General features: G+C 38.0%; 1 protein-coding gene across 3 annotated transcripts in view; it reads left to right on the top strand.

Moving 5' to 3' along the window:
* Positions 1-12,761, top strand: part of CPM (carboxypeptidase M) — a 63,461-nt gene extending 50,700 nt beyond the window's left edge. For 2 of the 3 annotated variants that reach the window (XM_088800665.1, XM_088800654.1), the window contains exons 8-9: positions 6,572-6,720; positions 8,626-9,024. In XM_088800665.1, coding sequence (XP_088656791.1) covers positions 6,572-6,720; positions 8,626-8,880 — 404 coding nt within the window. In that variant the 3' untranslated portion in view covers positions 8,881-9,024. Of the gene's footprint in view, positions 1-6,571; positions 6,721-8,625 lie in introns of all 3 variants that reach the window. The other variant, XM_019748976.3, reaches the window with a different exon arrangement.
* Positions 12,762-14,271: the final 1,510 nt, after the last annotated feature.

Raw genomic sequence — 14,271 nt, 5'->3', positions numbered from 1 at the left:
ATTAACGCAGGCTCTGAAGTAGTGTGCTGACATATTGCCAGTGAAGGAGTTTATACTGTTAAATGACATACAAATTACAGTATAACTCCTGTTATTATTAATTTGGAAGGCTTACAAGTCCACTTACACTGGGTTTTATAAATGTCTATCTAGCTGTCTCTGTAATCAGATGTGCTCGACTCACTGAAAAACACATACGTTAGCACATCAACCCTGCCCCCTTGTGGTTTAACACAGGCATTTTTGTTCTAGTTTATTATGAAATCCTATTTCAAAATACTGACACCGTGTGGTCATTGTTACTTGACAGAAAGGTTTTCATATTGGTGCCCAGTAGGAAGCCACAGGATACTTTTGTGGGTGATGGAAGCAAACACCGCTTTATTGGTATTGTTCTGGTTTGAGGAAATTGTAGGTACTTTTTAAGCTGCGTCACCTTCACTGGTCGTTTCACCACTTGCTAAGATGCCTCTGAGTCTGAGATTTTGACCCATCTGGGAAGTCTCTGGCCTATCTTGTCTGGGAAGGAAAGGCCTCCTGCTTTAATGGAAGGGCCTGGCCCAGAGCACAGGAGCCTGGGTAAGACCCAGGCTTTTTTGTCATCTGCCCGTGTAAAACCTTGAGTGAGCCACTTGTCTACAGTTTTAGTCGACTGAAAGGGGAGGAATAGCCTCTACCTTTGCCTCACCCAGCTTGTTCTCAGGCTCCAGTGGGATTATTCTTTCCATGAAATTCACTGCCAACGTCAATATAAACTGAGGCCCCTGGGTGCTGTGTCACCATGCTTAATTGTCTAATTTTTTTTTTTTTTTTTTGCATGTATCTGTCCAGTTTTCTCAGCACCACTTAGTTGAAGAGACTGTCTTTACCCCATTGTATATTCTTGCCTCCTCTGTTGTAGATTAATTGACCACATAAGCGAGGATTTATTTCTGGGCTCTCTGTTCTACTGCATTGATCTTATGTATGTTTTTATGCGAGTACGATGCTGTTTTGATTATTGTACCTTTGTGGTATAGTTTGAAATCAGGAAGCATGATACCTTCCACTTTGTTCTTTCTCAAGCAAGGTTTCTTTGGCATCTTGTGTGGTTCCATGTAGATTGTAGGATTAGTTGTTCTGAGTAGAATGCCTTTGGTATTTTAATAGGGGTTGCAGACATTGAGGCCAAGAAAGCAAAGGAGGGCAAGTCTGAGTTCTAGGGACCTGGAATGCTTGTCCCCCTCTCTGGGAAGGAGCAAAGATGAGCAGGCCATGATGTTACCTGTTGCTGTCCTCTCCCCTCAAAGCAGATCTGAACCCCAAGGTTTGGGGGATGGCCCCCAGCACCTAGAAACCTAAGCAAACTGGCCTAAGAGAATCTGGTATGTGCTGAGTTCCAGAAGCCTGTGGGACACAGATACGCATCTGTCATCAGATCCAAAATAGATGGCAACTGTGATTATTAGGTAGAGCCCTGGGAGTGAACGAGCAGCCTCCGAGCACCACCCAGCTCGGACGCTGCCCTGTGGCCAACAGATGCCGAATTCCAGTTCTTGCCTGACATACACTTCTCATTCCTGAAGCTCGATTCATTTCCAAGGGAAGGAGAGCTTTACATTTCTCCTCATTTACAGATGTGGCCACAAAATCTAAGGCTTCGATTTTATTCTCCTTTGTTTATTATCTCAGCTATTTTTTTCCAATTTCTACTTTTTGTTCCCCTGATGTAATGGTGCTGGCTCTGTCTGCATCTCTTTGGATCTACTGGTGTTTTTTTCAATGTTTCGGTTTGAACATAATAGAGATAAATCCTATCTTCTGGTAAAACAATTACTTCCCTCTAAGGGAAGGTTTGGTGGTGTCTGGACAGAATATTGTAAACCTGTAAGGTCTGAAGACAGCTTTCGTTTGTCTGGAGGTATGGGGTTTTTCCCCTAATAGAAACTCCATATTTTGGCATGGTCTGTGTTTGTTCAGTGACAGTGATATTCAGATACCCAGCCTTTCCTCATTTGAAGAACTGTCTCTAGGTTTGGGTAAGGGTCATATGGAAATGAATCTTTTTGATTTTCAGAGGATAGTTAATGACAGTCAAACTGGAATCTGAAGACTTTTACTGATGCCCTAAATCCAAATGATTCCTTTGCCTGTATGAGGGTAGACAGACCTCAGGTCACTTGAAATCTTTGTTCACTTGTGACACATACTGACATATGGCTGATGTTTAGGTACCTAAGGCCATCCAAAAACACTGTTCATGTGAAAATTCAAGTCTGTTCTGCTAAAGTGTAACCATTTCTAGCCAAGAAGGAATTTACTACTCTTTTTTAAGGTACCATTTCTTTTTCTTGGTGCCTTCTGCCAACTACTCATTATTAGCATCCTGAATCCTATTTCAGCATTATCTTAGATGTTAAAGGATGGTGTAAAGTCAGTTTCAAAGATAGTTTCTACTGTTTGAGTTTGGGTTTTGTTTGATTTGGTTAGTTTTGTAAAAATCAATGAAAACTACAAAAGACACCAACAGACATTACCACACACTATCTAGCTCAAATGCACACATTTTCTAAGTGGCAGAAAGATGATAAGCTAGTTTAGAGACCCGAAGAAGAAAGAAATATAATTTCTTCCTTCACATATTCCTGCCCTAGTGGAACAAAGTTGAATTAAGATTCCAGAAACTTACCCAGCATTTCTGTTTCAATTCCAAATTTATACAGCGATAGTCTTTCTATTCCTTTGTATAGTTTTTCTTATCCAGATAAGAAAAGGCTTACTATTTGTTAAGCCTCCTCTTCTGTGTTACTTCTATTTCATTTTCATGACCATCCCGGAAGGTGCTATGTATTAGCCCTGTTTTATAAATGAGGAAATTGAGGCTTCGGAATGTTTAGTGACAGGGGAGCTGGGATTGAAATTGAGACCTGACTGGTCTTTCTGTCACTCTAAACTATGTTGTGTTTATCTAATGTATCAAAGGGCCTCCTAAGAAGGGCACAATGGAAACATCTCTTCAAAGATGAAATCCAAGGAATAAATGCATAATCAGATTACTAAATTATGACTGATATTTATGGTTTAGTGCTACCTAAAGATCAAAAGATCAAAAATATATTTATTTCTACTACATACCAAGTAATAGGAATAAATATAAATGGAACATTTTCTTAAAGAGGCAAAAGAGGGACAAATTACATGAAAATAGAGATTTACATAGTTGATCTATGTTGGAAAAGTGAGAAGAAAATATGGGTTTTAATAATTCTTTCCCTGGAGGAAAAAAATGAAGAGTCAAGAATTAGAAAAGAAATGAAAGGCAATTTGAGCCAGATAAAAGTTTGCTTAATGTTCAAGATAAAGATTTTATTTCTAAATGTCAAAACTTTTACATTTCCCATTAACCTTTTCTGAAGGAAACTACTTAATGTGTGTCTCATATTTTTCTGTCCTAATAAATAATTACTAAGTATAATTGGGGACAGTTCAGGGTCATTTGTTCATTGCGTCCTCTTCTTTCTCCTTCTCATCATTAAGATAACATGATTTGTCACGGGAGTGAACAAAATAGAATGTGAAACATAGAATTTAAAATGAGAAGAGTTTTAAAATATAAATGGCCTTTTACTAACTTTACTCCTGAAATTTTGAGGTGAGGGGCATGGATTTGGAACTACCATGAATTTATAGGTAGGCTCTGCCACTTAGTTATGTGAGCTTAAGAATGTTATTTAATAATCCAAAGCCTTAGTTTCCTCATCTGTAAAATTGACAATAACATTGCCTACCTTACAGAGTTGATGTGAGGATTCAGTGAAAAAATGCACATTAAGCACTTAGCATAGAGCCTAAAGTATACTAACTGCTCAGTAAATGTTTGCTATGTCATTAATAATAAGACCCCATCAATCAATTCCATGCTTCCAAGCAACCTCACAATTATAATTTTGTTTCCCATGTAGTTTACCTGACCACAAAACTACTGAGTCCCTTGCATAGATAAGTATCTTACTGTAAATTAATACATTGGTATTTTGAGTTTTGTTTAGGAATTTGTGGAATCCACCTGTGGTAATGTTGTAGTACAGTTTGGTGACTGAGGAAACAACTTGAAAATGACAGGACTGGATTTAGACTGTCATTTATGTGCTCTCATTTTGATATTCCATTGGTAGTTTGACTATATTTTGAGATATATCAGAAATAAGTTTACCAAGTTCGGGTTCAAGATGGCGACACAGTGGGCTCCTGAACCCAGTTCTTCCCAGACACACCAAATCTACAGCTACATGTGGAACAGATTTCTGTGAAAGAAACCCAAAAACTAATAGATTCCTACACATCAGGTGAATGAGAAAAAGAACCCACATGGAAATGGGAGGAGAGGCTGAGATAATCTCACTATAAACCTTATTCCTGATATGGCGACCCACAATCAGGAAGGAACTCACAACTCTGAGCTTTTTCCCGAGATGTGAAGGCTTTGAACCCCATATCTGGCTCCCCAACTTTTAAGACCTGCACCAGAGAGATGAGCCTTCAAAACATCTAGCTTTGAAAGCCTTGGGCCTTTCCCACGAGAAACCACAAGGCTAACAGAAACTGTTCTAGAAGGGCTCACACAGATTCACCTGGCTACACCCCAGCGCACAACAAATGCAGAGGCAGTCAACTGAAAACAGTGCTGTCTTTCTGAGAAAGAGGCCTATTTGCTTGTCTTAAAGCTTCAGCCTGAGGGGCAAGCATCTAATTTAACCCACATCTAGAGGTCTACTGAACTATTCTCCAAAGATGGAACCTGACAGGCACAGTGTGCTCACCTTCCACCTCCCTCCAGGTCACCAGTATCTCCCAGAAAGGAGCTTGTGCACTCATCTGGTGTCCCAGTTTCTGTGGCTGCTGCCATGGGCTAACCCTTGATTGCCTGGCTCTGGGGGCCAGCAAGCTTGTGTTCACCAATTCAATAGGACATTAGCAAACAAAGAAATGGCTCTTAAATGGCTATCACCCCAGGGCTCAGTGCAGTGGGAGCACACAGAAATGCCCACCTCCAAGTCTTTCCCGGAAAAAGGTAGATTTGCAGACTTTAAAAGCTGCTGCCTGAGGGTCTGGCTTCCAATCATCCTGAACCTAAGTGCTGACTGAGAACCTCCCATTTGGGACACTTAAAGTTCTTGGTACATCCTTAAGTACTGGGATCCACTAAGAATAAAGTAGGCTGCTTGGATAAGTACAAAGATTTGAGAGGCAACCAAGAGCTAGGATAGGGTTGAAGGATACGATTTGTCTCCTCCACGAGGCCACTCCTTCAAGACTGGGAAAGGTGGCCATTTTATCTAACGCATAGACACCAACAGAAAGTAAAATAAAGTAACAAGGGACTATATTCCAAACAAAAGAACAAGATAAAACCTCAGAAAAAGAACTCAGTGAAATCCAGGTAAGTGATTTACCTAATAGAGTTCAAACAATGACCATAACGATGCCCACCGACCACCAAGATCAGGAGAACAATGCATGAACAGAATGAGAATTTCAACGAAGAAATGGAAAATAGAAGACAGCACCAAATACAAGTCACACCACTGAAGACCCATAAGATTATCAGTAGATTTTTCAACAGAAACTTTGGAGGCCAGAAGGGAGTCGCCTGACATATTCAAAGTGCTACAAGGAAAAACAAATGCCAACCAAGAGTACTCTACCTGGCAAAGTTGTCCTTCAGACTTGAAGGAGAGACAAAGAGTTTTCCAGACAAGCAAAAGCTAAAGGAGTTCATCACCACTAGATCGGCCTTACAAGAAATGTTAAAGGAACTTCTATAAGCTGAAACAAAAGGACACTGATTAGTAACAGGAAAACAAATCAAAGTATAAATCTAACTGGTAAAGGTAAATATTTGGTAAAATTCAGAATAACCTAATGTTGTAAAGGTAGCAGGTTAATCACTTATAAAACTAGTATGAAGGTTAAAAGACAAAAGTAGTAACACTAACTAAGCACAATAATTTCTTAATGGATAGTAAAAAAAAAAAAAAAAGGAAGCAAGAAAAGAACAAACTAAGCCCAAAGTTATTAGAAAGAAGATAACAAAGATCAGAGCAGAAATAAACAAAATAGAGATATAAAGACAATAGAAAATATCAATAGAACTAAGAGTTGGTTGTTTGAAAAGATAAACAAAATTGACAAACCTTTAGCTAGACTCACCAAGAAAGAGAGAGGACTCAAATGAAATCTAAAATATAAGAGGAGACATTACAACTGATACCACAAAACACAAAGGATCGTGGTGACTACTATGAACAATTATACACCAAAAAACTTGACAACCTAGAAGAAATGGTTCAATTCCTAGAAACATACACCTACCAAGACTGAGTCATGAGGAAATAGAAAATCTGAACAGACCTTTTCCTAGTAAGGAGATTGAATTAGTAATCAAAACCTCCCAGCAAACAAAAGCCCAAGACCATATAACTCTTCCAAAAAAATAGAAGAGGAGGGAACATATTTTTCTTAAATAATTACACGAATGTTTTTCATATGCCATAAAACATGGTATTGATATTTAATTCTTTTTGTCTTGCAGGTGTAAAGGGTCAAGTTTTTGATCAGAGTGGAAATCCATTACCCAATGTAATTGTAGAAGTCCAAGACAGAAAACATATCTGCCCCTATAAAACCAACAAATTTGGAGAGTATTATCTCCTGCTTTTGCCTGGGTCATATACACTAAATGTAAGTATACAGTTCTAGTTATTGTTATTAAAATACTATAAAACTCATAATATTCCCTCACTCAGCAGGAATCTAAAATAAGTCTGAAAAGTCCAAAAGTAGTACATCAGGACAGACGGAAAGGACAACATCAGACTTGTGTCTGGCAGGAAGTGAGAGAGGTGAGAATCATAGGAACCAACCAAAAGAATCATGGTTTTTTTCCCCCGCTGGCAATTTTTTAAATAGAAGCCAAATCCTACTTGGCTATAAAAATGGAACAAACCTTATTAATAGTAATAATTAAACAGTATAACCAAAGTACTTCCAAGCTTCATGGAATATCATTTTAATGCCCATTCCATGAAACATAACTTCTGCTATTAAAAAAATAGACTGAGATACAAGGTCTCTACAGAATTCTACATTCTGTTTTAAATAAAATTTGATCCACCAATTTTACCACTATATTAAGAAAGTTATACACATTTTGCAGCACTTTCCTACACAAATGATAGTGAGTTTTCCAATGGATGCAAGTAAAATTTCAGGTTTTAATTCTAGTTTAACATGCATGTTTCTGAGTCATTTCTTCCTAGTTGGAAGCATGGACTAGTTTGAGCCCGAGTAGGTATATGTAAATGAACTAAATGAATAAGTACCTGATTTAGTTGGCCAGATTGTGCCTCTTTCTCTCTGATATGACTTTTCTCTAAGACACTCCAGATTCTTCTACTTTACCAGTGGATCTGATGCCAATCGTAGCAGTTCCGCCTAGGAGAAGGCAGTCATCTATGCTGCAGTAAAAACTGGCTTTGTATTTCATTATTTCATCTTTAGGACATAATAAAGGCATGGTTTTCAGTTTATAAAACTCTATAGAAGTCAGTGCCTCCCTGCTCCATAGGTTACCCCCCAGTGCCCAGCAGTGGGGCCCATCAATTGCTAATCTTCTTCTTGAGAACCTCTCCTCCTACTGAGAAGATCGACCGAGCTGGAAAACCAACTCGGCGTGTCTCTCTTCCTAAAAAAGGCCCTTTATTTTCCTGTTATTTACTGTGACATTTCCATTCTAGGAAAAAAGGAGTTTTCCATGTAGTGAATCTACATTATTTCTATGTAATCCCATAAATAAACCACACCTTGATAGTATAGTTATGAATTGTTCATGTCTAGTTAGTTAGACTAATGCAGTACATGTCAGCTTAGCTACTGGTTCTAGGACAAGATTGGAAGGCAAGACTTTGGAAGCCGAAATGAATGGCTAAAATACATACCAATGAATGGTTATGCAAATGTTATTCCCCATTCTTTTCTCTCTCCACCATATAGAATAAAAGCATTTCTCAGTAGACATGGTCTTAAATTAGTTTAGCATTTGGCCTGTTTCCACCAACAAAAAAAACAAATCTAGCTGAAGATTCAGACTCCCTGTGAATAAAACCAGGGAACAATCAAAGCTTTTTAAGGAAGCAAGAAACTTGTACACTTAGGTCAGCTGCAAGGAAAATGGAATGAATTGAATAAAGAATTCCACTTATGAGTAATCTTGATACCCCGTCAGCATAGGAAGTACAGGTGTGGGACAAAGCGAAACAGGCAACTCTACCTCTGCTCTCCATGACAGTGATGGGGTCGAATCAGTCTACTGCTTCCTTCCCCTGACTTACATCTTCAGATAAGGGACCTGTCTTTATGGCACTTTGTAAGTCCTTGAAAAACAGCATTAACTATGGCCCATATCAACAGACACTGGATAACTCTTTCAGCGAGCAGGACTGAAGCGGTTACTAGCCTAGGAGGCCGGGCAGATCGTTACATGTGTTTCATAAAGAGTGCATTTTAGGGGTGGATTTCAGTGTTTTCAGTGTTGGCACCACGAAACATCTGAAATCACTCAGATAATTGTTTCTTGTTTCTTCTCAGGTTACAGTCCCTGGACACAATCCACACCTCACAAAGGTGATCATTCCAAAAAAATCCCAGGACTTCAGTGCTCTTAAAAAGGATATTTTATTTCCATTCAGAGGGCAGTTGGATTCCATCCCAGTATCAAATCCTCCATGTCCTACGATTCCTCTATACAGAAATTTGCCAAGCCACTCAGCTGCAACAAAGCCTAGTCTGTTCTTATTTTTAGTGACTCTTTTTCACGTATTGTTCAAATATAGCAAAATGTGAAACTCAACCCCCATCACCACCTGGAATCAGGGATTACTCATGCCAGGTTACTGCAAATCTAACTCCCTCTGTGGGACAACTGGACAAACTCCACTGGTCCTTCCCTAAGAAGATAAACAGTTGTCTCCAAGTCCTGCAGCAAGCAACGTGTGGTGATAACAAAAGGAAATGATTTCATCTTGATGAATGGAAGCCACCTCCCTATCAAGTACTACCCACTTACTTACACTTAATTTTAAAGTAGTCTTAGAAATTTGTAAGAAGTTAAACTTGAGAAGCAAAAAAGAAGCTCGTGCAAGGAAAAGCCAGGAGCCATCTTTGTATACAGAGGGCCAGATGAATGTAAGCAATGAAGATGAACATTTATTGATCACCTGTTATATACAAGACCGTGCTATGAGTGCTATATGTGAAGACATAGTGCCATATATAACTAGTTCTCAGGGCAGGGAAACCTGATGGCAGGACTGGGAATATTTAGTTTTGTCAATGTTCTAAGGAAATTTGAGAGAAAACAGGCAACCATGTCTCAGTGGCCCAAGAAAATATGGGCCGAATGGGATGACAGGTTGCTGCTTGCAGCCCCAAAACAGGTAAATAAGTGCCCCTGCCTTTCTGTACCCAGATGCCACAGGCCTGTTTTGCTGATCACCCCCAAATGTATAACTGTAGCATCTTGCCTGAGCTTCAGACTTACATCCAGCTGCCCACCGGACACATCCACCTGGGTGTGACACACAGGTACCTCAAACTCATGTCGAAAATTGGACATGCTTTTCTCTCGAGCTGCTCTTCCTCCTGTCTTCTCTCAGTTACTGGTCCCACCAAACTAGACACCTGGGAGTCATCCTTCCTCCTTCCTTCCCTCCTTCATCCATATAGTCAGTCAGTCCCTAAAGACGGATGTTCATTACAAACGTTGACTGGTTCTACCCTCTCTCCACGCCTGCTAACACTGCCGAGGTTCAGCCATCGTAGCTCACCTGCGCCACAGCAAAGCCTTCCTGGTGTCTGGCTCCCAGCCTTCTCCTCTTCTGATCCATCCTCCACACAGCACTGGGGAAAGGGGTCTGTTTAAAACAAAAATCAACAATCAACTGCTTGTGGTTCCTATACACATACTGTCCTGTTTGTGTCCCCCGTGTCTGGAATGCCATTCAGACCCACTACGTTTTCTTTCCACCTCCTTTAAAATTCAGTTTAGGTACCAACTCCCCCAGGGAGGCTGTGGTGTGACCATCATCCCATTTCTTTCCATTTCACCCCCGCCCAGTCGTTCTGGGGGCCCTTCTTCTTTGCTTCCCACATTAAACAGTTTGCCTCTATGATTGGATTTAGAACAGTGTATTATGATCCTCTATTTCCACATGTGATTTTTCTCTAGTAGAGTGTGAGCTCTTTGAGACCAAGGGCTATTTGTTTGAAAATTAGCTTTTATATCCTCAGGGCCTAGAACATATTAGGACCTGAATGAATGAATGAATGAATGAATGAATGAATGAAGGCAGGGTTCCAGCAATCTGCTACTCCCAATCTCTCCCCAGAAACTGTATAGAGCTTTGAGTCATTTTATGAAACTAGGACCCATGCTTTGCCAATTTCCAGCTCAGCAGTAACTGTGTTTTCATATATGTATCAAGAAATAAATTCAAATAGGGTGCTTTTACAAGACTTTGCATTTATCCTAAGGTTCATAGTAAAGATATTATGTTACCTGTTAACAACACTACAGCTACCTTTTATCAGAAAACAAAATTTTTACCATTAGTACTCAAATATAAAGCAATTGTTCTCCACTTTAACGAGTTAGCCTAACTTAAAACATTATATGTAATATTAAAGGGCAGGAAAGTACAAGCCGATCTCTAAGTGCTGTGTATTGCTTATGGAAAGTGAGTTTCCTTGGCTCTTACATTGAAATTTCTGTAGGATCTAGAAATGAAACTGTAATGAGCTTGGCAAATGCTTAAGAACCACAAAGGAATAGGAGATATGTGGGCATTTAGGAATTATTCTTGTGCACAAAAATCATGCATGTTTAATATACACAGAATTTATCGTCTTTTAATCACTTTTAAATTGGGCAATAACCTAAATATCTTGATCATTTTTATTTAAACCAGCCTTAATTTATTATATACTCGAAATTATGTATTACTATAACATTGCAGAAAATGATCTTGGCGTTATTACATACATATAAAAGTATATAAAATTCGGCTTGATTTACCATCAAGTCCCAAACAATTTTCCAATCCAGCATTCTGAGTTCTAACTTTTCCTTTTCTAGGAAATTTTTGAAGGGATGTGAACCAAAATCTGAATTGGTTCATGATCCTTAATGTAAATTTCTTAAGAAAACAATTTTAAAATCAGGAATTTTATCAGAATCAAACTAAAAATCATTTAGACAATTTTTTTTGGAGATGATTACAAAATCTAAACCAACCTGAATTTAATTCAGAGCAGGTTTGCGCTACTTATTTTGCAGCAAGGGCTCTGTGCTCAAAAGTAGTTTGCAGCAAGGGGAATAGCACCATAGCATCCCAGCTACACCCTCCACTAATCCAGAGAAACCACAATAGAATTCTGACTATAATCGGACCAGATCCCCACATTGCCCTGTGTTAACATCTTTCCGACTGTTCCCACCCTCATGTGCTCCTCAGGTTCTGTAGAACTCTTTGTATACAGAAACCAAGATGGTAAAGGTTTTCACGTTAGAAGACAGCACATGGGAATAAAATGGTAATTTTATTCCCATGTGCTGTCTTCTAACGCTGTCTTCTAATGAGCCCTGGGTTCAAACCCACCCCATTCAATTTCCTTACCTGTAAAATGAAGACCTCTGCTTGACTCCGATTCTCTGACTGTCAGAAGCAGTGGTTAAGTCACATTTTGGTGCCATTTTTTTGTACTTGCTCAGGTAGAGGAAGTATAATTAACCCTGAGGTGGTAAATATTTTGAAGGCGGTATAACTTATTAAAGACCAAATCTTTTGCCTCAGATACAAACAGAATTGGTCTGAAAACAAATTGGTTAGCTGGAATGGTCATTTAGTAATATTTAAGGAAACTTTCATGAAGTAACTTTTTCTGATGTACCTACTCAAATTATGATGTTAACATGTAAATGGTGGGGAATATTTTAGAGTAATGTTAAGTCCCTGCAGATAAGTCAGTGTTGATTTTGGTGCTTAATTTATCACATTCAGACGAGCTGTTGGATATCAGAAATGTTTAAAAAAAAAAAAAAAAAAAAAAGCCTCTACTCAACATTTCTGAAAGTCTTAAGAAATCAGCGTTTTGTTCCAGAAGCAAATTTGCATTTGTTCTACCTTTAGAAAGTAACAATATCCAACACTTGACTGGAAATATCTTTTCCTGGGGAATCCAGAAAAATGAGCATAGCATATTGTCTCGTCGCAACTGGATTAAGATGCTTAATGAGAAGTCTGATTCTTATTGCACACGGTGAAACTACAGTTGATGTCTATTTTATGACAAATCCCTTCTATCTTCCTCATGACTTTAGAGGGGAAAGAGAAAATGGTTAAAGAGCAAAAAAATTGTTAGTTAACCCCTAAAACAGAAGTTTGAAGTCTAACTTCATTATAGACTTTATATCACTAATAAGCAAATATTATACTGTATTGCTTGCAAACTATTTTATCATACTTTAGCATATGAACTTCTCCACAGCCATTTATAGATGTTTCACAGATGATTTTATAAGTTTTCTGACTTTCTAATTAAGAACTTAAAATGTATAAATCATCTAAGACCATAAAGTTTTACTGAGTATTGGCCATGACTACCTCCGAATGCAGTAAATCTAGAATGTTTATTCTCAATAAATTAATATTCATGTAAACAACGAATGCTGTCTCTTTCCATTACATTACCTTGAAAACAAATACGCAAGTGTAACAAAGTCCACATATTAGAGAGAACTGATTATCACGAAATAAAGCCTGGGAAAGACCAAATGACATTTTATCTGGCAGTAATATTGCAGTAACTCTTCAAAGCTCAGTAATCCTTTCAGAACAGTTTCTATGTGGTATTACCCATCCTAATGTTATACTCCAAATTAATTTGTACCTGGGGCAGAAGATGAACTGTGTATTCTGTTAAAAAAATAAAATAAAAAGACCTTTGGAAAATTCACAAGGCACGTTAATGTACTCTTTCCCCGAAAATAAGACCTAGCCAGACCATCAGCTCTAATGCGTCTTTTGAAGCAAAAATTAATATAAGACCCGGTATTATATTATTATATTATACCCGGTCTATTATAGTAAAATAAGACCGGGTTTTATATTAATTTTTGCTCAAAGATGCCTTAGAGCTGATCGTCCGGCTAGGTCTTATTTTCGGGGAAACACGGTAGTAAAGGGTCTGAGAACTCATGCAAGAAATCATCCAAACATACTTGGCCATGGAACCATTTTCTTAAATAATTTAGCTTAGTACCATCCCTTAGAACTTACCTTCCTAGATTTCCAAACACATTTTGGGAAATGATGATATAGGGAGAAGTCTTCTGTCCTAAATAAATTGCTAAATAAGTGTCCTAAATAATAAAGTGCTTTTGAAACAGCATCCTTATAAACAAAGAATTTGCCTCCTGTAGGAATTGGAAAATTAACAGCCCTAATGCTTCATCAATATAACCCCTGATATCGAATTCCTAGTCATAGGACAAAGAAGTTGGGCTTACGTCTATGTCTGCCCTCTGAAACATGCTGAAAAAGTAATTTTAAATGAGACAACGCTGAGTAGGACATAGCAAATTTATAGACACCAATTTATAAAAAGTGATAAATATCTCAATTTAGAAAATAAATTGGGACGTTTTTCTATTTTTGAAAGAGAATTCATTACATAGGAACCCCTTTGCAGAAATTTCCTACTGTATTTTAGCTAGACTTCAATATTTAAATTTGCAGCTCCTTAAAGCATCCATTACTCCCCACCCCCCCAAAAAAAAGCAAGGTACAATTTTTAAATCAACTAAATTTTAAAACATTAAACATAGGGAGGAAAAGTAAAAGAAAATATAAACAAGTGATTAGTCCATTTTGAAATTTTCTATTCACTAGTTTAATAATGAAAAGCAACTTAAAGAATGAAACCTCAAATTTTAGAAGCACCAGTTTACACAATTACTACATCTTACATATTCACTAAAGATTTCCAGAGTTTATACTGAACTAACAGTTGATTAACTTAGATCAAATACATTTTTTCTAATTGATCAAAGATATCTGTACTTCAACAATAATGCATACTGTCTTTATACATAGTATTTATCTCATGATGCTCTGAAGGGCCAATAGTGAAGGATTTCAGGACGAAAATGTGAAGCTTGTGTTTGATTTAATTGAG

This window comes from Rhinolophus sinicus, chromosome 1 (genome assembly GCF_057876585.1).
Source record: "Rhinolophus sinicus isolate RSI-liver-muscle chromosome 1, RSI-T2T, whole genome shotgun sequence".
NCBI lineage: Eukaryota > Metazoa > Chordata > Mammalia > Chiroptera > Rhinolophidae > Rhinolophus > Rhinolophus sinicus.
Note: the sequence above shows the minus strand (reverse complement) of the source record. Positions and strands in the feature narration are given on the sequence as shown.